Raw genomic sequence first — 27,650 nt, forward strand, 5'->3', positions numbered from 1 at the left:
TTTCTTACAATCAAGATGAATCTGAATCTGAAATTTGGAACAAACGCATCAAAAATGGTCTAAATATCAGCTAGTTAAAAATACAATTTAAAAAGAATTTTAAAAAAGCAGAGCACTCCTGTTACATAGAATGCTTTTTAACAAACAGTTTTAGTCACAAAAATTATTAAAATGCCATTTTCATTCAACTTTCACGTTGGAATGCACAAATATGACAGGATGCACCACAAAAACAAAAATGTCAGTAGGCAGTCTAATCCAAATAGCACAAAATGTTGAAGTTCCCACATTAGTACTCTAAGTATAACTCAGAAAATAATTGTGTACAGATTCACCACACCTGACACATTCAAAACCACAACCACAGCAATGTGTTATTAAAGCAACCGGTTAGGCAATACACGTTTTTGCCTACTGACAGGGGGATCAAAGACTGGTCTCTAAGCTCGTGTGACTGGGGCACAAGCAATAATTTTCCCAGCAACTGTAAACCTCCAGAAACTACTCCTAACTCAAATAATAATTTGTTCTTGATTGGTAGCTGCCAGATGGTCACAAACCAATTTCTAAGCCTTGTGACTGGGGCCTTATCGACCTTTTCCTTAGATCTTTTGGTTAATGTTGTGTCTGTAAAACCTCAATGCTAAAATCAACACAGGGAGACTGAGGAAGCAGCACAGATTCCAAATCCAGGATAGAGACGGTCAGTGAATGTGGTGTTGAAGGTGTGGAGGTGGATCAGAGTATCAGAGGAGACTCTGTAGAAGGACAGAGTGCCAGCAGGACAGTCCACATACACTGCTACTCTGTTAGAGACAGAGGAGGTTGAGTAGGAGGATATTGTTTTGTCATTGTGCCAGGCAAAATGAGGACCGTTGTTAGTGCACTGCAGACTCCAGGACTGAGTGTTGTGTCCAAATGCAGAGTCATAACTGCCTCCTTTCCTGCTGATTTGTCTGTAACTCACTGTTACCCAAACCTCTCCACTCCACTCGACCTCCCAGTAACAGCGACCAGTCAGACCATCTCTACACAGCAGCTGAAACCAAACATCAAATCTGTCTGGATGATCAGGATATGACTGAACCTGCTCCACATGTGTCACCTTCCTGTTGTTGTCAGACAGTTGGAGTTTTCTGTTTACGGTGTTCGTGTCGATTGTGAGTTGACAGGAATCTGATGGAGAGAACAAACACAATCCAGCTGCAGTTATTGATCCATCATCTGTTCATTGATTGACACTTTGATGATGACTCCTGACATGAGAGATGTGAATGAATGATTTGACAATTTGAAGATAGTTGAATGTGTACGGCTTTTTTTACTTGAATCACATTAAAAACACACTTACACTTCCTCAGACCTGGTGTCAACCATTGGACTCCAGCAGGCTCCACCCTGAAAAGAAGAGGGGGTCAGACCAGCACAGTCTCTTTCAGCATGTACACATGGACATTACATCCCCCTCATGCACATACTGTTAAACACTGATAAAGGAACAGTCCAACATTTTCTCAAATACACTTCAATCCATATGTGGATCAAAGTGGTGATGATTTGGACTGATCCTGGATCTGTCAGTCTTTTGAAGCAGCTGTTGGATAAATCTGTAAAGTCAAATCATTGGTCCACCGTTGTAATAACTGGTGCATTCATAGAAGAACACTTTAAATTGGGAAAATATTGTGTCATCATCATGATTCTTTCCCCTGACTGGACAACACAAAATGAGGAAGAAAAAGTACTTGATGATGTTACGACTTAATTCCAATCTGCACATTACTACCTGCCCCCCCCCCCCCCCCTTATTTTAACTGGGATTTACAATGGAAATGGCAAATAGTAAACATATTTACTGGGTTCCTCTAAAAAAAAAAAAAAGCTTACCGATAGAAAATGTAAACATTCACGTGGGATAGATGTGTGCTTATAACAGGCCAGTGTGAAATTATATGGTAAATTGGCAGTAAACACTGGATTGTCCAAAAAGTTTTAAAATTTTTTAAAACATAAAGTGATGCAATAATTATTAACTTTCATAGATCTATATTTTAATCACAATGGAACATAGAAAACATATCAAATTTATAGTCTAAAAAAGTGCTCTAATTTAGGAAAAATAAATTTAGCTCATTTTTACTTTGATAGCAACATACCTCAAAAAAGCTGGGTTAGGAATAAAAATGACCTCAAAAAGTAAGTGGTACCACAATAAAAAGGTGGTGTTTATCAAACACTACTGAGATAATTACATGTGCATGTGTAACCAACATAGACTATGCAACCACTTAAAACTGGACTCAAAAGTGTAATCAAATCAATATTGTATAAATGTATAAATATCGTATTCGAATGATTACTGCCATATAGATAAGAGAGATACTGCTCTGTGAGCTCCATTCACTCTCTTGTTTCTTTTTCAACTTTAATTTTTTTAAAATTAATTTTAGGTAACATTAAAAGAAAAAAAAAAACACAGTAAAGAAAATTACAAACCAACAAACATACAAACAGGCTGGAGTTTACATTTATTTTCCATCTATTCCATTCGCATTTCTTGTGTTGTTTTCTTGGTGCCACTTCGGAATGCTTTCCACTTCCTCCATTGTCCATTGTATTTACATCCCATCAATCTGATATTGAATGTTATTTTTTCCATCTCTGAGATATCCTCTACAATACTAATCCAATCTCGTTGAGTGGGAGGGTCTGGATGTAACCACTTCTTTGTAATTGCTTTTTTAGTTGCGGCTAGAATAATTTTTACTAAATATAAGTCCTCCTTTTGTATCTGTTCCTTTATGTTTCCAAGATACATCACTTGGCAGGTGTTTGGGAGTGCATATCCCAGAATATTATCCATGGTCATTTTAAGGTCTTCCCAATACTTTTTAATTTTTATGCACTTCCAGAATACATGTGAATGGTCTGCTTCTGTTTCTCCACATAGTCTCCAACATTCCTGTGGACTTGAGATCTGTTTACTTTTAATATTGGGTGTAATGAAAAAAACGTGTCAATTTTTTCCATCAAAATTCCCTCCACAACAGCGAATTTGTTGTGCTGTGTTGTATTTCACACATACTGACCCATTCCTTCTGTTATAGTTATGGCCAGTTCAGCTTCCCATTTCTTTTTGAGGTAAAAGGTTGTCCTGTCTATCCTCACTCTCTTGTTTCAAACTCATTAAAATATCTGAAAGTTCAAAACCAAAACTCCAAACTCAGTAAAACAACATGTTACATGATAAACCATTTACAGCAGTTTAAAGTTCAGGAAAGTTTCTTTATGGTTCAGATGATGATTATAAAGTGTACAGGTCAAAGTGCGTGAAACTGACTGTTACGATTGGTCAAAATTAGTCCATATAAATATAATAAATGTTACCCTTTTTTTTTAATAAACAAGGAAAACACCTTTAGTCTTTTTTTTCATTTGAATATATATTTTTAAACTGATTAAAAATCAAAGCTAATGCTATACCAGCTTCTAGCATTGCTGAACAGTGCATAAAGCAAACCTGATTACAGAAGCTCCCAAAAAACAACCAAACACATCCAAACCTCAAAAAAAAAAAGTTGACTAAGCCCCAAAAGAGCAATAAACCTGTGTAGTTATTACAGTACAGTCTCAATACTTTCTTTTCTTGTTTGAATAGAGATTTCGCTAAAAGATGTGCTGATCCCTATTACAAACGGTCTGGTATAATAAGTAGTTTTATTTGGAATTGTGCAGGGCTTGTCTCCATCATTGTTTCAAAGAAAAGAATTATCAAGATGCGGTGATAGCCAAATTGGCCAGCAGATGTCACTTTGGAGATGAGTTTCAGATTGTTTATGCACCTCAATACAATTCTGGTGTTGTGCCAAAAAACCACCCACCCACTTTAACCCCAGACTCTGCCACATGTGACATCTGCTGGTGATTAATAGGACAGGATTGCCTTTCATGTGTTTCTGTTTAGGCTCAAACCCATTTGATGTTTGGAGTCTTGCAATGACGAAACAATAATTCCTCAAAAAAAAAGTTAAACCAAAAGTAACAAGTCAGTTTTAAAAATGCGAGGAGTAGAAAGTGCAATATTTGCTTAAAAATGTAGGGAGTAAAAGTAAAAGATTCGAAGTAAAGTACAGATACCTGAAAATTCTACTTAGGTACAACAAAGTATTTGTTCTTTGTTACTTCTCTCACCTCTGTTTTCTATGTTCCACTGTGAATAAAATGTGGGATTATGAGATTTGCACATAATTAAATTCTGTTTTTAGTTTTATAAAATTATTTTTGTTCTAAAGTGTTTAACAAAATCAGAAATCCTTATTCTGGAACTTTAAATGTTTTACAACCCAACTAGAGCTGGATTTTATTATCCCAGATGTAACAGTACTAAAGATATAGTTTTACATCTAATTTATAGCAAATTTTAATATGTAGATTATTTGGTGCTTTTAGTCTGTTAATGACACATCTATTTTGATTAAGGTGAAATGGATATTTGGTCCACTTTTAATATATTTTCTATAAGACATTTTCTCCATACCTGAGAGTGTCCAATTTCCAACCTTCATCCTTCACTCCAGCTGAAAGCAGCTTTATTCCTGAGTCTCCTGGATGGTTGTAGCTGATGTCCAGCTCTCTCAGATGGGAGGAGTTGAAACTCAGAGCTGAGGCAAGAGAAGTACAGCCTTCCTGTGTGATCAGACAGCCTGACAGACTGCAGACACACAAAACAACAATTCATACGTTACTGGAGGTCTCTTTCTTTCTTTCTTTCTTTCTTTCTTTTTCTTATTTCAGATACAATTACATCTATACTTTTCATCTATTAAATTCAGTTTCCTTTTTATTCATAAAGAGATTATTTCAAACAGACAAAAGGACCTCCAGTAACACAAGACCTCCTCAAATACCCCAGAAATCAGATTATGTCCTACGAACAATTACTTTATCCCAAAAAGATACTTCCAATGGAAACTGCTTAAAGCAGGGCCATCCAAGACAGCTGATTGGGGGATGCACGGAAGGAAAAGAACATTCTCCCTACTCAAACAACAACTGTCAAGGAACCAACTCTGGTTACTGATGATTATGTTTTTAAACATTTTCAGGTAGACACACCAGCATCCATCGTCAATTGTCTTTTATTGTCAGAGCAGGCAATATTGAAGGAAACCTGAAACTACCGGCTAAGGATACATTTAGATTTGGTAAAATTATAATTCATATCATCAGTAAAGACAACAGGTTATGTAGATTGGAGATGGCTAAAATTAATATCGAATCAGTCTTTACATTTCCCAAAACAATGTCAGATTCTATACAGAGAGTGCAGAATTATAAGGCAAATGAGTATTTTGTCCACATCATCCTCTTCATGCATGTTGTCCTACTCCAAGCTGTATAGGCTCGAAAGCCTACTACCAAATAAGCATATTAGGTGATGTGCATCTCTGTAATGAGAAGGGGTGTGGTCTAATGACATCAACACCCTATATCAGGTGTGCATAATTATTAGGCAACGTCCTTTCCTTTGGCAAAATGGGTCAAAAGAAGGACTTGACAGGCACAGAAAAGTCAAAAATAGTGAGATATCTTGCAGAGGGATGCAGCAGTCTCAAAATTGCAAAGCTTCTGAAGCGTGATCATCGAACAATCAAGCGTTTCATCCAAAATAGTCAACAGGGTCGCAAGAAGTGTGTGGAAAAACCGAGGCGCAAAATAACTGACCATGAACTGAGAAAAGTCAAGCGTGCAGCTGCCAAGATGCCACTTGCCACCAGTTTGGCCATGTTTCAGAGCTGCAACATCACTGGAGTGCCCAAAAGAAAAGGTGTGCAATACTCAGAGACATGGCCAAGGTAAGAAAGGCTGAAAGACGACCACCACTAAACAAGACACACAAGCTGAAACGTCAAGACTGGGCCAAGAAATATCTCAAGACTGGTTTTTCTAAGGTTTTATGGACTGATGAAATGAGAGTGAGTCTTGATGGGCCAGATGGATGGGCCCGTGGCTGGATTGGTAAAGGGCAGAGAGCTCTAGTCCGACTCAGATGCCAGCAAGGTGGAGGTGGAGTACTGGTTTGGGTTGGTATCATCAAGCTCAACTCCCAGTCCTACTGCCAGTTTCTGGAAGACACCTTCTTCAAGCAGTGGTACAGGAAGAAGTCTGCATCCTTCAAGAAAAACATGATTTTCATGCAGGACAATGCTCCATCACACGCGTCCAAGTACTCCACAGCGTGGCTTGCAAGAAAGGGTATAAAAGAAGAAAAACTAATGACATGGCCACCTTGTTCACCTGATCTGAACCCCATTGAGAACCTGTGGTCCATCATCAAATGTGAGATTTACAAGGAGGGAAAACAGTACACCTCTCTGAACAGTGTCTGGGAGGCTGTGGTTGCTGCTGCACGCAATGTTGATGGTGAACAGATCAAAACACTGACAGAATCCATGGATGGCAGGCTTTTGAGTGTCCTTGCAAAGAAAGGTGGCTATATTGGTCGCTGATTTGTTTTTGTTTTGTTTTTGAATGTCAGAAATGTATATTTGTGAATGTGGAGATGTTATATTGGTTTCACTGGTAAAAATAAATAATTGAAATGGGTATATATTTGTTTTTTGTTAAGTTGCCTAATAATTATGCACAGTAATAGTCACCTGCACACACAGATATCCCCCTAAAATAGCTAAAACTAAAAACAAACTAAAAACTACTTCCAAAAACATTCAGCTTTGATATTAATGAGTATTTTGGGTTCATTGAGAACATGGTTGTTGTTCGATAATAAAATTATTCCTCAAAAATACAACTTGCCTAATAATTCTGCACTCCCTGTAGTTTTCTCTGGACCAAGAGTGATACGTTTAGCTGCACGTTCTCTTGAAATTGTAGGTTTTTGACTGGAATCCAAAGGTCAGTGTGGGCTTTCTCCCTTCTAAACCCACGGGAGTGTCTGCTATCCCATTTACGTAATTATTTTTTAAATCCCAGAATAATTGCAACCAAATAAACTACAGCAATATTTTTTTTTCTGACTATGAAACTGGAGGATTCATACTTGCATACATCATGCATTCAGCCTGTTCTATGCTGCAGTTTCCTTCCACTAATGACTTTGCAAAAACTGCATAAAAAAGTGCACACAACAACAAAACATTATAATCCAGGAACATACTTTGCCAATCTGATCATAGCTGTTCATAGCACTTCCTACGTTGGAATACAAGTCATCATGTTGTCAGCAAGAACTACCACATGTCTACCATTACCTCCGAGAATCAGAAGTGGGAAATGTAGATCTTTTTTCCTACAGGCACTTGCAAAGGTTTGCTGGTGCTATTAAAAGTCAGGTTTGACTTTATGACTTTCTGTGTAGTTCATGGGAACTTAAATTGCACTGTCAGAAATAGGTTGTTTTTTTTTTGGTGCACATGCTCTAGAAAAAATTTAGAATTGAATTTAAAATCCTTCTCCTTACACACAGCTTCTATAGCTGCAAAGGGGCTACATTTATTATAACTACAATTATTACTAATAATTGTATTAGCCAGGAGGCTGAGGTATAACTAAACATCTGACATACTGAGCAGGAAAGTTCAGGAGAGATAGGTGAAGTCCATGCTAGTTTGCTAGATAGTAGGCTATGAGCTAAGCTAAGCTAGCAAATCCCTAAAGACAAATGAATAAACACTATCAGCAGGTGATCCAAAAGAGAGCTGCAGATTACATGATGAAATAAGATGTTTTGCAAGGGTTTTAATGGAAGTGATACCATACCATAACTTGATACCATACCTAATTAAATACATTAAATTATATTAAACTTGTGTTTTGGGCATTTTCTTTTCAGCAGGAAATTATTATTGTTGAAATTGTAAAACTCTAAACTGACCAGTGTGTTAAAAAAACAACAACAAACAAACATATAAAAATATAAAATAAATTTTATATATAAATTATGATTTGAATACTTTTTTGGACAAATGTAAATAAAGGGTAAATGTTGGGATTAAGTGTTTCTGCAATACTATAATTACACATTTAAATAGCAGTCAGCGAAAAGTCTTAATCCTGACCTGAGTGTTTCCAGTTTACAATAGGAACTCTTCACGCAAACAGACAAATGCTTCACTCCTGAATCCTTTAGATCATTGTCACTCAGGTCCAGCTCTTTCAAACTAGAGGACTGTGAGCCAAGAACTGAGGATAAAGCTTCACAGCTCGCCTCTGAGAGGTTACAGACACTCAGTCTGAAAAATTAGAAACAAACACAGACAATAACAATACTGATATTAATGTGTCATTATGGAATTACTAGATATACTAGATTTAGCAATATTTAGCCTTGAATAAATCCTTAATGTTTAATGTGACTCTCAAATACTGAAAAACATTATTATACAGTAACATATGGAAAAAGTTGACTTTTATTCTTAAAATTTTAAACCAATTTATTCTGTCACTTAAGAGAAACTCAATATTGTTTGAGCTGACCTGAGAGCATCCAGTTCACATTGTGGACTCTTCAGTGCAGCAGACAGAAGTATCACTCCTGAATCCCCCAGGTTGTTGTTACTTAGGTCCAACTCTTTCAAACTAGAGGCCTGCGATGTGAGAACTGACGACAGAGCTTGACAGCTTCTCTCCGAAAGGTTACAGACACTTAGTCTAGGAAAGAAAAAACAAGTTCTATTTGTCAAGGTCCCAGGTCTAGTGACTCAGTGTTTATGTTTTTGATTATTAATATCCTTTGATGTAGTTCATTTCTGGTTATATATTTGATAGTTTCTAGCCTTTAGGTTTTGTTGCTGTGCTTCCCATGTGTTCCTTGTGTTACATCTAGTCATCATTTTTTCCATGTTTGTCTATTTCTTGTTTTACTTTGATATCTCTGTGTCCTGTGTTAGTCTATTCTGCTTTGCTTCCTCCCATTAACATGTGTCTATTTTCAGTTTGTCTGCTTCTCTTCCTGTTGTTTCCAGGTTTCAGGTTTCTTTTCCCATGTTTTAAGTTTCTTGTTTCATGTAGTGTTTTGTGTTTAGATTTTCCAGCTTAGAGCTAGGTTTTTGTTTATTTGCTTTGTGGTTGGTTCTACTGAAAAAGAACCAGAATGATCAAATCATGCTTTAAAAATCATCAAAATTATTTTAACATTCAAAACACCAGTACAGGGACTGTATAAGAAGCATAATGTGTTGATGCATGCTCAATCATCCAAGTAAGTAAATCTCCCAGCCCATTGTTCCTTCAGTGGGCTGGTTTCAGTCATTATGCAAGTGTACTGTTTATAAGATTGGGGAAACCTGCAGTCAGCTGAGACTGAAGAAGTTACTTGGATGAGTGATGAAACGTTTCTCCCACTGAAAACTCTACATCCAGATGAACAGAATCAACTTTTGGAGAAGCATAATGTGTTCTTTCCTTCTGCTCCTAGTTAGCACTCTGAATGCACAGTTATGGATCAGTTGTTGATTCATCACATACTGTAGTCCACATAGCAAAACATTGCTGCAGTCAAGTCTGTACATTAGTTTCTCAGAGAGAAAAGATTTAAAGTGATTACAAATCATATGTAATGACAGACAACAAAAACCTGGCCAAAATGTTTTGTCTATATTATTTTTACTCTTTTTCATGATTCCTCCACAGAGTGGACAAGAGCTCAGAGGTTCCCAGCGGTCAGTCTGCCCAGCAGCAACAAACACATCTGGACTCCATATTTATGGTCTGTACACATACAATATTAGTTTTATATTCATTCTGTTCACAGTCATGTTCATGATGGGTATGGGGGTATGGGAATTGGTTGTCTCTCATGTAGAAGGTTGATGGACACATCTCCACCTCCTTCCATCTACATGCCATAGTGTGATACATGTAGTTATTCTTATATCCCTTTCTCCCAGTGACTAGGATGGAGTTCACACAAGAAATTATTTTACTTGTTGGAACAGACAAAAAACAAAGGAAATATCTAGGTGTTTGACAAAAATTTATGGATAACTAAAAAAGTTATATCAGAAATAAATATATAGCATTTTAAGTCTGTGTTTCAGTTTAAAATGACCTTTATCACATACTGCACAAAGATTACAGAAGGGGAAGGTTTCTTATTATATGCTTTTACCTGTGGAACATAACGCTGGATTTTATCTTTCAGAGAGTGCAGTATAAAACCGTATCCCTGTTAAAACGTTGCCATGGAAATGAACTGAAATGCTGGCTTCAAATGAAATTTTTTGGGCTCTGGATGCAAAGGTATGAGTAAAATGTAATTTATAGGAGCTCTTGTCCGATAAGACTTGATTTATACTTCTCTGCTACAGTTTCTGTACTGAAGGTGAGGTAAAAACTCAGCTATGATTACTGACAAAAGAAAATGATGTAGTTAAAGTCTGGTGACAAAAAAACATGAATTAGAAATGGAGAGCACAGACCACCGAGACTAGTAAACCAGGGGGAAGACCACTGAAAATCACAACAGCCAAGAATTTATATTGATTCTGACATTTTTCTTCCATCTGATAAGGGTTACAACCACAAATGTTTCAGAGACTCTGACACTTTCTAATGCTGTGATATATTGAAAGTATATTATACTTAACCGTGGATGCTGAATGCTGATGAAAATTATATTCAATAGCTTTAGAGTTTCTATAAGAGTTTCTATTAGAGGCTAGAACCTATTAAAATATTGTGTGGGGGGGGGGGGGGTTCTTTCAATTGAGCATTTGCTATTTTGTTAACTATAATCAGCATTTTAAAATTAAAGAAGCAAGCACACATTTACATACAGAGCTTTGTTGGAGGCTTTGATCACTGGTAGCAGTCTCAGAAGAGCCTCCTCTGAAGCTGAGAATTTCTTCAAGTCAAACACATCCAGATCTTCTTCCGATGCCAATAAGATGAAGACCAGAGCTGACCACTGTGCAGGAGACAGATTATTTGTCAAGAGACTTCCTGAACTCAGGAACTGTTGGATCTCCTCCACTAGAGAACGATCATTCAGTTCATTCAGACAGTGGAACAGGTTGATGCTTTTCTCTGCAGACAGACTCTCGCTAATTTTCACTTTAATGTACTGGACTGTTTCTTGGTTGGTCTGTGAGCTACTTCCTGTCTGTGTCAGCAGACCTTGTAGTAGATTCTGATTGGTCTGCAGTGAAAGACCCACGAGGAAGCGGAGGAACAAGTCCAGGTGTCCGTTTGGACTATTTAAGGCCTTGTCCACAGCAGTCTGATAGAAGTATTTCTCGTTAGATTCTCTTCTTTCAAACTTCCTGGAGGTTGTGTGGTTTTCTTCCAGCAGATTGACTCCAGAGTCGATGAAGGTCAGGTGGACATGAAGAGCAGCCAGAAACTCCTGAACACTCAGATGGATGAAGCAGAACACCTTGTCCTGGTACAGTCCTCTCTCCTCTTTAAAGATCTGTGTGAGCACTCCTGAGTAGACTGAGGCTGTTTTGATATCGATGCCACACTCTGTCAGGTCTGATTCATAGAAGATCAGGTTTCCTTTCTGCAGCTGATCAAAAGCCAGTTTTCCCAGTGACTCAATCATCGTCCTGCTCTCTGGACACCAGTGTGGATCTGTCTCAGCTCCTCCATCATACTTGACCTTCTTGACTTTGGCCTGAACCACCAGGAAGTGGATGTACATCTCAGTCAGGGTCTTGGGCATCGTATTCCACTTTCTTGTTTTCAGCACATGCTCCAGAACTGTAGCAGTGATCCAGCAGAAGACTGGGATGTGGCACATGATGTGGAGGCTAGGTGATGTCCTGATGTGGGATATGATATTGTGTGCCTTCCACCAACTTCTGAATCTCTTTCTGAAGTACTCCTCCTTCTGTGTATCAGGGAACCCTCTAATTTCTGTTACCCTGTCAATGCATTCCGCAGGGATCTGATTGGCAGCTGCAGGTCGTGTGGTTATCCAGAGGTGAGCAGAGGGAAGCAGTTTCCCTCTGATGAGGTTTATCAGCAGCACATCCACTGATGCGGACACCGTAACATCAGTCAGTTTCTCAGTTTTGTTGAAGTCCAGAAGAAGTCGACACTCATCTAGACCATCAAAGATGAACACAACCTCGAAGTCATCAAAGCTGCCGATTCCTGCTTCTTTGGTTTCAGTAAAGAAGTGATGAACAAGTTCCACCAAGCTGAACTTTTCCTCTTTCAGCACATTCAGCTCTCTGAAAGTGAATGGAAATATGAACTGGATGTCCTGGTTGGCTTTGTCTTCAGCCCAGTCGAGCGTGTATTTCTGTGTTAAGACTGTTTTCCCAATGCCAGCCACTCCCTTTGTCAGCACTGTTCTGATTGGTTGTTCTCTTCCAGGTGATGCTTTAAAGATGTCTTCTTGTCTGATTGTTTTTTCTGGTCTGTCTGATTTCCTGGATGCTGTTTCAATCTGTCTGACCTCATGTTCATCATTGACCTCTGCAGTCCCTCCCTCTGTGATGTAGAGCTCTGTGTAGATCTGATTCAGAAGTGCTGGATTTCCTGCTTTAGCAATCCCCTCAAACACACACTGGAACTTCTTTTTTAAAGCAGATTTTTGTTTCTGACAAACTACAATGGGAGTTCCTAAAGGCACAAAAGGGCAAAAATATCAATTAAGTATTTATAAACTAGAGATGCCACTTATTTCTACAACAAACAGGTTTTTGAATGCATTTTTGTAGATCTCTTGACACATTAGTAAATGTTTTTTTTTCATCTAGCATAAATCTTTAGAAAAATCCTCTTACTGCTCTGCAGTCGGTCAGCCAGCTCCTCCTGCTTCATTCCCCTGAGGAAGTCTAATGTGATCTTCAAAACTGCATTTCTGCTGCTTCTCCTCCGCTCTTCATCCTCACCTGCTAATACTTCCTCATCTTCCATTTGTCTCTCTGCCCATTCTGGGTAATCTTGACGCAAAACCTTGTGGATCGTCTTCAATTCATTCTTCACAAAAATAATGATGTCGTCTTCCAGCATCTGGAAAACATTACTGCATTAATGATCTAACCACCCCTCAATCTCTATAGGGTGCTGGGTAAAGAGGAAAGCAGAAGGAAAAGACACACCCAGAAGCAACAAACAGAACAATACCCCAAGGTGAGACAAGACAACGTTTAATGACATACAGTAATGTATACCAAGGCAGTAAAAACAGGGAGTCGAAAAGTACTCAGTCATCATGAAATTCCCCCAGAAACCTGAGCTTATAGCAAAATAACTATGGGATGGTTCAGGCTCACATAATCAAGCCCTAACTCAAAACTTTAACCACAAAGTAACACTAAATGTCTAATCCTAAAACCAGAGAGCATCTCTGTTTTCTGAAACCAAACTGGGAGCTGGTTCTACCCAAGATGGGCTTTGCAGTTGAAGGTTCTTCCTGCCATTCCACTTTTAAAAGCTCTAAGAACCAGAAGTAAGCCTGCAGTCTGAGAGAAGCATGCTTTTTTTGAGATAAGAAGAAATAAGATACCGCAATCTCTTTAAAATATGACAGAAAATCCAGGTTTTGTTGAGCTTGTATGTTGGTTCATCACTGCAGTATTTCTTTACTACAACCATGTTCATGTTCAACACTGGGTTGAATATTATTAAATCACTCTAACTGTTTGCAGTAAGAACTAGGTCCCTCCTTGAAATTCAAAGCATCGCTTATTTAAAAGAATTGAGATATATTTCTATATAACAGCTCCTCTCTGTTGTGACCTTCTCACACTCATGAAAGCAATGGCCTATAAAAGCTGGCCTAGGTCTTCCACTGCACCTGGCATCAAATTATTGGTGACCTTTGTGTCTTGGTTAGGTTATGTTTAATAAATGATTTTATATTTATGTAAACTTTTTGTGTAAACTCCCTCCTTGTCACCTACTTTGAGGTGACAAGGAGGGAGTTTAGGTGCTTGTTTGAGATCTTTAGATCCACTGGTAAGATTAAACTTTAAGTCACTAATGATTTACAAGTTGGCTTGTGGTTTGCTAAATGCTTATCTAAGTTGAACTGAGTTGGAGTATAGCCTCATTAAAGGTGGCCCAGGTCTTTCATGCAATCGAATAGAACATCAACTTATTGGTGGTCTTTGCATCTTGTTTAGGTTACGTTTTATTTAGGTAAACGTCTTGCATGAACTCCCTCCTTGTCACTGGGAGAAAGGGATATAAGAATAACTACATGTATCACACTATGGCATGTAGATGGAAGGAGGTGGAGATGTGACCATCAACCTTCTACATGAGAGACAACCAATTCCCATACCCCCATACCCATCATGAACATGACTGTGAACAGAATGAATATAAAACTAATATTGTATGTGTACAGACCATAAATATGGAGTCCAGATGTGTTTGTTGCTGCTGGGCAGACTGACCGCTGGGAACCTCTGAGCTCTTGTCCACTCTGTGGAGGAATCATGAAGAAGAGTAAAAATAATATAGACAAAACATTTTGGCCAGGTTTTTGTTGTCTATGAAAATACCTTTAACAACATACTATAAATAAAAATGTGTGCACAGCTAAACAATCGGTGCACAGTGCAAGTTTAGATATTAAAATCTGGACAAAAAAAGCTGTTCAGACAAGAGAGATATCATCACATTGCTCAGCTATTTTGAACCCAAGTCATCAAGCAACAAACCTGAGAGTGGTCCTTGACTCATATTTTAAGCCCAGGGTTAATTTGTTGTCTGTCATTACATATGATTTGTAATCACCTTAAATCTTTTCTCTCTGAGAAACTAATGTACAGACTTGACTGCAGCAATGTTTTGCTATGTGGCCTACAGTATGTGATGAATCAACAACTGATCCATAACTGTGCATTCAGAGTGCTAACTAGGAGCAGAAGGAAAGAATACATTATGCCCGTTTTACAGTCCCTTTACTGGTCTTTTTGAATGTTAAAATAATTTTGCTGATTTTTAAAGCATGATTTGATAGGCTCATTCCTGTGTATATGTCTCACATATTGAGAACAATTGAAGTGGTTTCTGTGAGACAATTAAAATGAATGAATTATCAGCCAAATTCTCAAGATCCACCAGAGCCTTATAATGATCTCTGTCACTGTAAGAACACGATGTTAGAATCCATTTGGGAATCTTCAAATTCACATGTTGCAAAATGTGACAGCTTTTAGATAAGTGAGAACTTATAGAATAAGGATTAGAATACATAGAAAAACCTAGTAAGTCAAATTTTACTTTATTTTGGTACTTCGTACAACCACAATTCTGTGATTACAAACTCTCAAGTCAGTTAATACAACTGCTCAATTACAGCCACTCTAATCACAAGTTTGTGAATTTGTATGCTTTGCTTGTTGCAAATGTGTTACAAAACTAAAACGTGTACACTTGTAGCTATGATGTGAGACAGGAGAGTTGGAGGAGGCATGGAGGGACTAGGGGTAGAGCTCAACCAATCAGAAAGCAGAAGATCAAATCCTGCCTCTCCCTCCTTTTCTCTGTCTGCCATGCTGGATTAATAACCACTGAGCAAAATGTGCCAAGGTAACTTTGTTGAAATATATTAGCTTAGTAATTAAAGAGGATGTAAAACAATGCACATACAAAAGCTCATTTACATGATGGAGCACAGCTTTAAAAAAAAAAATCAAATAGATGTAACATTGTTACATCTATTTGATTTTTTTTTTTTCAATTTAAGAAACAAATGATAAGTAAAGTTTAATTTTTAAGAACATTTAAAGAGATCAATTTTGACCTGTTCCTGGCTGCAACAGTCTTTCCCAAGAGTTTTATGTTAAGAGATCTAGGATATACAGTCCACTTTCACTGTCTGTCTCTTTAGCAGTAAATCTTTCTTTGTTGTTTAGCTAAATTGACTCATTAATAAAGCACTTTATAAATGAGGACTGTGTGGAGGATGGCCTGTTTAAGTCATCAGACTGCCAGGCCAGTTGTACTGGGCCATGCAATCACTTGACAAAGCAGACGTTTGCGATGCGATCAGCACTACTTTATGCAATAAAATATTCTCACCTTTCCCAAGCACAATGAAACAGTTTACTACATAAGAGGTTACTACATGCATGTCACACCAAAAACATAACTGTTGTTACTGAAGACAATTGGAAATTCTATCATCGATCAGCACATCTGCAGCCAAAAAGAAAAAAAAAATCTCCACATTAAAATCTCCTTCACTTACATTTGGAAATAATATGAAATAATATTACGGAATTCAGCCAGTGAGATGACAGGAGAAAAGTAAGGTCTCCAAAAAGTGTGGCATCTCTTCCTCTGAGCCTCTGCATTGTTTTAGCTTTTTCGCAGACATACTACTGATGGGATTCCCATTCGTGCTTTGCTAAGAAACCTAGTTTTGTAGTTTGGATGTGCTTCGGAAAAGGGAGACTACTGATTGCTGCTGACTGCACTGCAACCGACTAGAGGAAGAAACAAACAACTTTTTGACTCCGGTGAAACACCTCTTACCTGACTTAAATAGGTTCTCCTCCACACTGTCCTCATTTATAAAGTGCTTTACAAACCTGAACATTACTGCTAACAGCTGGATTTTTCCGACTGAGTCCAGCTAGCCACTTACTATTAAAGACAAGAAGAATGAAAGGTGCTAAACTTTTTGGAGACCTTTTTTTTTCTTCATGTCATCTCACTGACTGGATTACTTCATATTAGACAACCCAGTATCACTGTATCAAACATGTTATAAACATGTCCATTTCTGGCTTTGCCTCTCCAAAATGTAAAATAGACATGCATGAAGAAGCATGGTGAGATAATATATTTAAACCCACGAAGTTGGTAGTCAGCAAAAAACATATTAAGTACATTGCAGGGTCCTTAATCATCAGAATCAATTAAGCTAGCGGGCTATTATGTATATATATGTAAATGTGTTAATAATATCTGTTTAAAAACTTTCCTGGATTTAATTTTCATGTTGGCTTGAGATAAAATATCTCATTCTGCTATTACTGCAATTTATTGCAACTTCTATGTGCCTGTACATTTCATGTTTTGAGAGGCAAAGCATGAAATGGACATAGTGCATGGCTATTACATGGCTTTTTCATGATATTAGGTTGGATCAGAAGTGAGGATAAGCAAAGTGAATGCAAGGCCTAATTTTTAAAGTGCTTCACAAACCGGAATATCACAGCTAACAGCTGGATTTTCCTGTAAGAGTGCATCTAGCCAAACAAGAAGGAACCACTTACTACCGAACAGACAGGTATGAAACTGAACAGTATATCCTTGATTTTAAAACAGGAAACACATTGTTGCAGCCAGGGACAACTGAAAAATTGTGATAGTTTGTCTTTGGCAGCATAAAAAGCATTTGTTTTAATCAATACTTTGCACAATAGGAATGTCCAAAGAACTCAGTGAAGATCTAAGAGGAACTATAGATTTATACAAGCTGGGATGGTCTCCTGGAACAATTTCAAAACACTGCAGATTCCAAAATCATCAGTTCTTGCAATTGTAAATAAGTACAAGTTATCATGATGTGTCAGCCCTGTGCCAAGGTCTGGAAGAAGTCCCAGATGGTCAACTTTAGATGGAAGGAAATTGGTTAGGATGTCTGGAAATAACCCAGGAACAAGTACACATTAAACATGATTTGGGAATGGATTAAGCAGGCTTAACATTAAGCTTAACGTCAAATTAATTATACTTCATATACAGACCAGAAAGAACTTTGAAGAACTTTGATCTTCTAAAGAGAGATCAGTTTAATTTATAAAGCACCAAAACACAACAACTGCCGCCTCAAGGCACTTTGTATTATAAGATAAAGACCCCACATTAATGCAGAGAAATCTTTACAATCATATGGCCCCTTATGAGCAAGCACTTTGGTAACCATAATACACCATCAAGTAGTTAATTTAAATCAGACACCAAACTGACAGGTATCAAAGAGTTCATGTTACTATCAGCTTACCTCTCCGCAGCAGAGGGTTGTTGCTCCTTAAATTCAATCAAGCGTTTTTTAGACTGGTCACTCTTAACGGACACTAAGCTGGGTTCAGATCCAGGATGATGTTTGCGTTTAATTCCGTGTTTTTTCCTGTGAATAATGATCGAGCAGTGATTTGAGTATATTAGCAGTAGTAGCATTCTGGCTGCAGAGTTTCTGTGTGGAGTTTGCATGGGTTCTGTTTACACATAGTGACCTGGTGTAAGAACACATTTGTTCCCATTTCTTTAGTTGAATCTATGGAAATGTCAGAGATAACACAGTTTGACAGCCATAAAATAGCATTTATGTACCAACGAAGTGATTCTCGAAGAGCTATTAGCTGAAAAATGGAAAACAAACCAATAAGCAACAGGTCTAAACACAATCTACAGCAAATTATCAGAATCTGAAAGTCGTGTTCTTAATAGCAAAAACTCCAACATAGATCTGAGTAAGAACCAGAGAGATGTCACTGGCGTTTCAGTTGATACAACTAGTTTTGCCGAAGTCTCATTAGAAATTCAATTCAATTCAATTCAATTTTATTTATATAGCGCCAAATCACAACAAAAGTCGCCTCAAGGCGCTTCATAGATACAGAGAAAAAAACCCAACAATCATATGACCCCCTATGAGCAAGCACTTTGGCAACAGTGGGAAGGAAAAACTCCCTTTTAACAGAAAGAAACCTCCGGCAGAACTAGGCTCACGGAGGGGCGGCCATCTGCTGCGACCGGTTGGGGTGAGAGAAGGAAGACAGGATAAAAGACATGCTGTGGAAGAGAGACAGAGGTTAATAACAGATATGATTCAATGCAGAGAGGTCTGTTAATACATAGTGAGTGAGAAAGGTGACTGGAAAGGAAAAACTCAATGCATCATGGGAATCCCCCGGCAGCCTATGTATATTGCAGCATAATGCATATACTATTATATACTGTACATATATTTATTAGTTTCAGATGTAGCCATTCTTGTATTTTGCTTGTTTACATTATTGTATTTGCACAACTCTGTTGCTTGTGAAGCTCGCACACAAGAATTTCACTCACATGTGCTGTACCAATGTACCTGCACATGTGATGTGACAATAAAAGTGATTTGATTTGATTTGATAACTAAGGGAGGATTCAGGGTCACCTGGTCCAGCCCTAACTATATGCTTTAGCAAAAAGGAAAGTTTTAAGCCTAATCTTAAAAGTAGAGATAGTGTCTGTCTCCTGAATCCAAACTGGAAGCTGGTTCCACAGAAGAGGGGCCTGAAAACTGAAGGCTCTCCCTCCCATTCTACTTTTAAATACTCTAGGAACAACAAGTAGGCCTGCAGAGCGAGAGCGAAGTGCTCTAATAGGGTGATATGGTACTACAAGGTCATTGAGATAAGATGGGGCCTAATTATTTAAGACCTTGTATGTGAGGAGCAGGATTTTGAATTCAATTCTGGATTTAACAGGAAGCCAATGAAGGGAAGCCAAAACAGGAGAAATATGCTCTCTCTTTCTAGTCCCTGTCAGTACTCTTGCTGCAGCATTTTGGATTAGCTGAAGGCTTTTCAGTGAGTTTTTTGGACATACTGATAATAATGAATTACAGTAGTCCAGCCTGGAAGTAATAAATGCATGAACTAGTTTTTCAGCGTCACTCTGAGACAGGATATTTCTAATTTTAGAGATGTTGTGCAAATGGAAGAACGCAGTCTTACATATTTGTTTAATATGTGCATTGAAGGACATGTCCTGGTCAAAAATGACTCCAAGGTTCCTCACAGTGTTACTGGAGGCCAAGGTAATGCCATCCAGAGTAAGAATCTGGTTAGATACCATATTTCTAGGCTTTTCAGGGCCGAGTACAATAACCTCAGTTTTATCTGAATTAAGAAGCAGAAAGTTAGCGGCCATCCAGGTCTTTATGTCTTTAAGACATTCCTGCAGTTTAACTAATTGGTGTGTGTTGTCTGGCTTCATGGACAGATAGAGCTGGGTGTCATCTGCATAGCAGTGAAAATGTATGCTATGTCTTCTAATGATGCTGCCTAAGGGAAGCATGTATAATGTAAACAGAATTGGTCCTAGCACCGAACCCTGTGGAACTCCATAATTAACCTCAGTGTGTGAAGAGGACTCTCCATTTACATGAACAAACTGGAGTCTATTAGATAGATATGATACAAACCACTGCAGTGCAGTACCTGTAATACCTACAGAATGTTCTAATCGCTCTAATAGGATATTATGGTCGACAGTATCAAATGCTGCACTAAGGTCTAACAAGACAAGCACAGAGATGAGTCCACTGTCAGAGGCCATAAGAAGATCATTTGTAACCTTCACTAAAGCTGTTTCTGTGCTGTGCTGAGCTCTGAAACCTGACTGAAACTCTTCAAATAACCCATTCCTCTGCAGATGATCTGTTAGCTGTTTGACAACTACTCTTTCAAGGATTTTTGATATGAAAGGAAGGTTGGAGATTGGCCTATAATTAGCTAAGACTGCTGGGTCTAGAGATGGCTTTTTGAGTAAAGGTTTAACTACAGCTAGCTTGAAGGCCTGTGGTACATAGCCGATCATTAGAGATAGGTTAATCATATTTAAGATCGAAGAATTAATTAAACTGCTCAAAGGACTTCTTTGAGCAGTTTTGTAGGAATGGGGTCTAAAAGACACGTTGATGGTTTGGAGGAAATAATTATTGAAGTTAACTCAGAAAGATCAATTAGAGAAAAAGAGTCTAACTTAACATCAATGGTACCAAGAGTAGCTGTAGATAATATTACATCTGTGGGATGATTACTGGTAATTTTTTCTCTAATGATAAAAATTTTATTTGTGAAGAAGTTCATGAAGTCATTACTAGTTAACGTTAAAGGGATTGTTGGCTCAAAAGAGCTCTGACTTTTTTTCAGCCTGGCTACAGTGCTGAAGAGAAACCTGGGGTTGTTCTTATTTACTTCAATCAGTGATGAATAGTAAGATGTTCTGGCTTTGCGGAGGGCTTTCTTATAAAGCAGCAAACTATTTCTCCAGGCTAAATGATGATCCTCTAAATTTGTGACACGCCATTTCCTCTCCAGATTACGAGTCATCTGCTTTAGGGTACGTGTTTGAGAATTATACCACGGAGTCAGGTACTTCTGATTAGAGACCTTAGTTTTCACAGGAGCTACAGTATCCAGAGTCGTACGTAGTGACGAGGTGAAATTATTAACAAGATAATCGACTTCTGTTGGGGTAGCGTTCAGATAGCTGCTCTGCTCTATGTTGGTACAGGGCATTGAAGATGATAACAGTGGGTGGATTATATTCTTAAACTTAGTTACAGCGCTTTCAGAAAGACATCTACTGTGATAAAGTCTACTCTCCACCGCTGTGTAATCAATTATTGTAAATGTAAATGTTATCAGGAAATGATCAGACAGGAGAGGGTTTTCAGGAAACACTGTTAAATGTTCAGTTTCTATGCCATATGTTAAAACAAGATCTAGAGTGTGATTAAAGTGGTGGGTGGGTTCTTTTACATTTTGAGAGAAACCAATTGAGTCTAATAACAGATTAAATGCCATGTTGAGGCTGTCATTTTTAGCATCTACATGGATGTTAAAATCACCCACAATAATTATTTTATCTGAGCTGAGAACTAAATCAGATAAAAAGTCTGAGAAATCAGACAGAAACTCTGTGTAAGGCCCAGGTGGACGATAGATGATAACAAGTAAGACTGGTTTCTGAGTTTTACAGCTGGGGTGGACGAGGCTAAGCATCAGGCTTTCAAATGAATTAAAAGTCTGTCTTGGTCTTTCATTAATTAATAGGCTGGTGTGAAAAATTGCTGCCACACCGCGCCCCCCCCCCCCCGGCCTGTGCTTCGAGATTTCTGGTAGTTAGAATGACTCGGGGGTGTTGATTCATTTAAACTAACATAATCATCCTGCTGCAACCAGGTTTCTGTAAGGCAGAGTAAATCAATTTGTTGATCAATTATTAAGTCATGTACTAACAGAGACTTGGAGGAGAGAGACCTAATATTTAATAATCCACATTTCACTGTTTTACTCTTTGGTTCAGATATGGATACTGTATTGTTCTTTCTTTGTAATTGTTTATGTTTAAGTTGTTTGTTGCTGGTTTTTAGTTTGTTTTTTGTCTTTTTGGGAGCTGACACAGTCTCTATGGAGATGGGTTTTTGGGGGGGTAGCAGAAGGAGAGAAGCTGCAGAGAGGCGTGTAAGACTGCAACTCTGCTTCCTGGTCCCAACTCTGGATAGTCATATTTTGGGGGGTTTACTAAATTTGTCCATATTTCTAGAAATGACAGCTTCTCCATCCAAAGTGGGATGGATGCCATCTCTCTTAACAAGACCAGGTTTCCTCCAGAAGGTTTGCCAATTATCTATGAAGCCCACATCGTTTCTGGGACACCACTCAGACAGCCAGCAATTTAAGGAGAACATGCGGCTAAACATGTCACTCCTGGTCTGATTGGGGAGGGGACCAGAGAAAACTACAGAGTCCGACATTGTTTTGGCAAAGTTGCACACCGATTCAATATTGATTTTAGTGACCTCCAATTGGCGTAACCGGGTGTCATTACTGCCGACATGAATTATGATCTTACTGAATTTACGTTTACCCTTAGCCAGCAGTTTTAAATGTCCTTCAATCCTTCAAGCATCAGGCTTTCAAATGAATTAAAAGTCTGTCATTCCTTCAATGTCGCCTGCTCTGGCCCCTGGAAGACAATTGACTATGGTTGCCGGTGTCTCTAGCTTCACATGTCTGAGAACAGAATCACCAATTAACAGAGTTTGACCCCCGGCGGGTGTGTCGCCGAGTGGGGAAAAACGGTTAGACACATGAACGGGTTGGTGGTGTACCTGGGGCTTCTGTTTAGGACTATGCTTCCTCCTCACCGTCACCCAGCCGCCCTCTTTCCCCAGCTGCTTGGGATCTGCCGGGGAACAGCTAGCGGGGCCTACGCTGTCTTCGGCTGCACCAGCTACAGGGGCCTGGCTAGCTATGGGTGAATGAAGGGTGCGAAGCCGAGTCTCCAATTCAGTAATCCTGGCCTCCAGAGCTGCAAATATGCTACATTTGTTACAGATATCATTACTGCTAAAGGAGGCCGAGGAGTAACTAAACATCTGACACAATGAGCAAGAAAGTGCTGGAGGGACAGGTGAAGTAGCCATGGTGCTAATGAGTCGGCTACGAGCTAAGCTAGCGAAACAGTACAGAGACAGTGAGTGAATACTTTGGCTATAAATTAGGTAGTGAGTACAGAGAAAGTGTGCTTCGGATGAAGCACGTGAAGATTATACTATGAAAGAAGAATGTATTTAAAAGTTGTTAATTAAATTGCTAAGCAAATAAGCTACTCAGAAACACCACTGTGTTTGAGCAGGAACAGGAAGTGATACTCTACCGCAGAGCGAGTGAACACCAAGTGACAGCGCCACCAAGAGTTGTGTGAGCACATCATGGAAATGGTCAGAACAATTCTACACAGCAAAATCTCCAGTGTTAAATTAACACTGGAGAGTGTCTATATGGGTCAACACTTCTGAGTGTTAAATACAACACTGAGTGTTAAATTAACACTTTTGACAGTGTTATATGTTTAAAAGTAACCTAGTCAGTTTTGAAGATTAACAATGGCTAACACTGAGCAGTGCTGATTTTCTAACATTGGAAAATAACTCAAAATGTTAGAAATATTCCAGTGTTAGAAAATCAGCACTGCTCAGTGTTAGCCATTGTTAATCTTCAAAACTGACTAGGTTACTTTTAAACATAACACTGTCAAAAGTGTTAATTTAACACTCAGTGTTGTATTTAACACTCAGAAGTGTTGACCCATATAGACACTCTCCAGTGTAAATTTAACACTGGAGATTTTGCTGTGTACAAACTCTGTTTTGCCTTGCATACTGTATTTACATTATTTTTACATGTTTAAATAAATCAATGCAAGTATTTCCAGCAAATTTAAAAAAAAAAAAAAAAAAACTAGGGAACTTACAGTGGGGCAAAAAAGTATTTAGTCAGCCACCGATTGTGCAAGTTCCCTCACCTAAAATGATGACAGAGGTCAGTAATTTGCACCAGAGGTACACTTCAACTGTGAGAGACAGAATGTGAAAAAAAAAAATCCATGAATCCACATGGTAGGATTTGTAAAGAATTTATTCATAAATCAGGGTGGAAAATAAGTATTTGGTCAATAACAAAAATACAACTCAATACTTTGTAACATAACCTTTGTTGGCAATAACAGAGGTCAAACGTTTACTATAGGTCTTTACCAGGTTTGCACACACAGTAGCTGGTATTTTGGCCCATTCCTCCATGTAGATCTTCTCGAGAGCAGTGATGTTTTGGGGCTGTAGCCGAGCAACACGGACTTTCAACTCCCGCCACAGATTTTCTATGGGGTTGAGGTCTGGAGACTGGCTAGGCCACTCCAGGACTTTCAAATGCTTCTTACGGAGCCACTCCTTTGTTGCCCGGGCGGTGTGTTTTGGATCATTGTCATGTTGGAAGACCCAGCCTCGTTTCATCTTCAAAGTTCTCACTGATGGAAGGAGGTTTTGGCTCAAAATCTCACGATACATGGCCCCATTCATTCTGTCCTTAACACGGATCAGTCGTCCTGTCCCCTTGGCAGAAAAACAGCCCCATAGCATGATGTTTCCACCCCCATGCTTCACAGTAGGTATGGTGTTCTTGGGATGCAACTCAGTATTCTTCTTCCTCCAAACACGACGAGTTGAGTTTATACCAAAAAGTTCTACTTTGGTTTCATCTGACCACATGACATTCTCCCAATCCTCTGCTGTATCATCCATGTGCTCTCTGGCAAACTTCAGACGGGCCTGGACATGCACTGGCTTCAGCAGCGGAACACGTCTGGCACTGCGGGATTTGATTCCCTGCCGTTGTAGTGTGTTACTGATGGTGACCTTTGTTACTTTGGTCCCAGCTCTCTGCAGGTCATTCACCAGGTCCCCCCGTGTGGTTCTGGGATCTTTGCTCACCGTTCTCATGATCATTTTGACCCCACGGGATGAGATCTTGCGTGGAGCCCTAGATCGTGGGAGATTATCAGTGGTCTTGTATGTCTTCCATTTTCTGATGATTGCTCCCACAGTTGATTTTTTCACACCAAGCTCCTTGCCTATTGTAGATTCACGCTTCCCAATCTGGTGCAGGTCTACAATACTTTTCCTGGTGTCCCTCGAAAGCTCTTTGGTCTTGGCCATGGCGGAGTTTGGAGTCTGACTGTTTGAGGCTGTGGACAGGTGTCTTTTATACAGATGATGAGTTCAAACAGGTGCCATTCATACAGGTAACGAGTGGGGGACAGAAAAGCTTCTTACAGAAGACGTTACAGGTCTGTGAGAGCCAGAGATTTTCCATGTTTGAGGTGACCAAATACTTATTTTCCACCCTAATTTACGAATAAATTCTTTACAAATCCTACCATGTGAATTCATGGATTTTTTTTTCACATTCTGTCTCTCACAGTTGAAGTGTACCTCTGGTGCAAATTACTGACCTCTGTCATCATTTTAAGTGGGGGAACTTGCACAATCGGTGGCTGACTAAATACTTTTTTGCCCCACTGTATCATCAGCTAAAGGAGGAAAAAGAAAATAGGAAACAACCCCCAATTACCCCCCGTCTCATTATGCAATTACAGCAACATCAAATTAATTATACTTCATATACAGACCAGAAATACTTTATGAACTTGTATCTGCTGAAGAGGAGACCATTCAGTTTTATTTATATAGTGTCAAATAACACAAAGAAACCCCAACATATCATATGGCCCCCTATGAGGAAGCACTTTGGCAACCATTAAACACCATCAAGTAGTTCATTTAAATCAGACACAAATTATCAGCAATCAAAAAGTTAATGTTCCCATCAGCTCACCTCTCTGCAGCAGAGGGTTGTTCCTTAAATTCAATCAAGCGTTTTTTAGACTGGTCACTCTTTAAGGACACACAGCTGGGTTGAGGTTCAGGTTGGTTCCTGTGAATAATAATGGAGCAGTGATGTGAGAGCTGAGCTGCGACATGTTAAAGAGTCATGGACAGTTAGAGATGGTCATCTCACCTCTGAGCTTTGGTCTGGCTCTCATGTTCCCCACACAGAGTGGTTTTAGAGGGAGGGACTCCCTCCTCTCTGTCCTCACACTGATCCATGCTGCTGAATTCACATCCACATCAGCTCACACACACTTTCTACCTTCACCTGCAGAGGAAACACAAATCATTCATGTGCACATCAACTCAAATCCTCCTTTCCATCATGTGTGCTGTCCAAATATCAGCTGTTCTTTTCTGCTTCATCTCAGTGTCAGAAGAGAAAATAAGAGACACATCCCAGATAGCAAAATTGGCATGGCCTGGATCTGGCCCACACAGTGTGCTTAAACATGGTCCATATACCGCAAAGAATGACGGCCCTCTGGTGGCCCAGATCTGGTTTGCCCGAGGTGTCCCACACATGGGCCAGAACAAGCCCAGTTGCAGACACACTAGATATCCTGTGCTGGCCCATGTGTGGATTACCTCTGGCAAACCTGGTCTGGGCCACCAAAAGGCCATCATTCTTTGCGATATGTGGGCCATGTGTAAGTTCTATGCAGCCACGGGCCAGTTGCAGACACACTGCGGGCCCTGTGGTGGCCCAGAACAGTTTCAACTCTGGCCCCAGTTTTCAGCCTAATATATACATTAATCAAGCCACGCAATAACAACATGTGCTGGAACATAATAGTACAAAAGTAACATGACAAAACTCTGTTCAGACAATGAATGGACTGATATATAGCACTGGATTACTCACAGTGCTCTATACAACATACCACATTTACCCAATTTGTCTAAGCTGCTTCCTAACTACATTAATTCTCTTGACATACAGACTGGAAGAGCCAGGGATCGAACCACTAGCCTTCCGGTCAGTAAGTGACCTGCTCTACCTCCTGAGCTACAGCTACCCAGCAGAAAAGATGTGCAAACCCTCACTAGGTTTTAGATAAAGTGTACACTGACAAACCTGTCAAACCTGCATTTGAAACGTTGGCTACCACAGCAGTATAGTATTGCAACAAGGCATTTGGGTCTTCTAACTAAAATAGGAAAATACGAACATAAATAGTACTATAATTGCTAGACCTGGCCCACATCTGGTTGACATACACTCTGCCATGACACCAGTCAGTTAGAAGTGCCAGCTTGATGCCGGATCTGGGCCTCTTTTCTATGAGCCTGGGCCACATAAACCAAACCACAATCGGGTCAGATGTGGCATGCCATCATATAAACAGTGCCATCAACTCCAGGCCTGGCCCATATCTGGATGACATACCACTTACCATGCCAGAAGTCAGCCAGCAGTGCTGGCTTGACACCAGAAATTGGGCCAAACCTGTCTGCAAAGTGGGATTAAGTATCAAAATGTGATTATTTGTGACCTTTGTGACCTAATTATTTTATTGAATGAGGTTGGCTTTAATCTTTCAAAATGATTTGTAATAAGCTTTGATCTTTTTTGATAAGTTTTGACTGCCATCCTACCACCATCTTCACATTTTCTTGTGGCCCGAACCTGTCTTTTTTTTTTTTTTGACTGTTTAAAATATGAATGTGTGCGTTTACACTGCATGGAACATGTTAACGGCAG

The 27,650-nt window shown here is 39.1% G+C and overlaps 1 protein-coding gene across 1 annotated transcript; it reads right to left on the bottom strand.

The window, feature by feature from the left end:
- Positions 1-26,218, bottom strand: LOC146680585 (NLR family CARD domain-containing protein 3-like). Its single transcript, XM_085447195.1, has 10 exons — positions 26,076-26,218; positions 25,893-25,991; positions 14,329-14,404; positions 12,756-12,984; positions 10,797-12,591; positions 8,497-8,670; positions 8,079-8,252; positions 4,538-4,711; positions 1,352-1,398; positions 1-1,176 (listed from the first exon to the last, which is right to left on the bottom strand). The coding sequence occupies exons 1-10, from the start codon at positions 26,162-26,164 to the stop codon at positions 650-652; spliced, it is 3,384 nt and encodes a 1,127-aa protein (XP_085303321.1). The 5' UTR covers positions 26,165-26,218; the 3' UTR covers positions 1-649.
- Positions 26,219-27,650: the final 1,432 nt, after the last annotated feature.

This window comes from Copadichromis virginalis, linkage group LG23 (genome assembly GCF_057382275.1).
Source record: "Copadichromis virginalis isolate Kocher_CV1m ecotype Utaka linkage group LG23, C_Virginalis_male_GT1.1, whole genome shotgun sequence".
In the NCBI taxonomy this organism is placed as follows: domain Eukaryota; kingdom Metazoa; phylum Chordata; class Actinopteri; order Cichliformes; family Cichlidae; genus Copadichromis; species Copadichromis virginalis.

What these genes read in the sequence shown, in the direction of transcription:
- LOC146680585 (XM_085447195.1), bottom strand. Translation starts at nt 26,164, where the DNA reads ATGGATCAGTGTGAGGACAGAGAGGAGGGAGTCCCTCCCTCTAAAACC. An exon ending in AGCCAGACCAAAGCTCAGAG is followed by an intron (nt 25,992 to 26,075) that starts GTGAGATGACCA and finishes TATTATTCACAG; the next exon opens with GAACCAACCTGAACCTCAAC. An exon ending in TGTAAACTGGAAACACTCAG is followed by an intron (nt 4,712 to 8,078) that starts GTCAGGATTAAG and finishes GTGTGTCTGCAG; the next exon opens with TCTGTCAGGCTGTCTGATCA.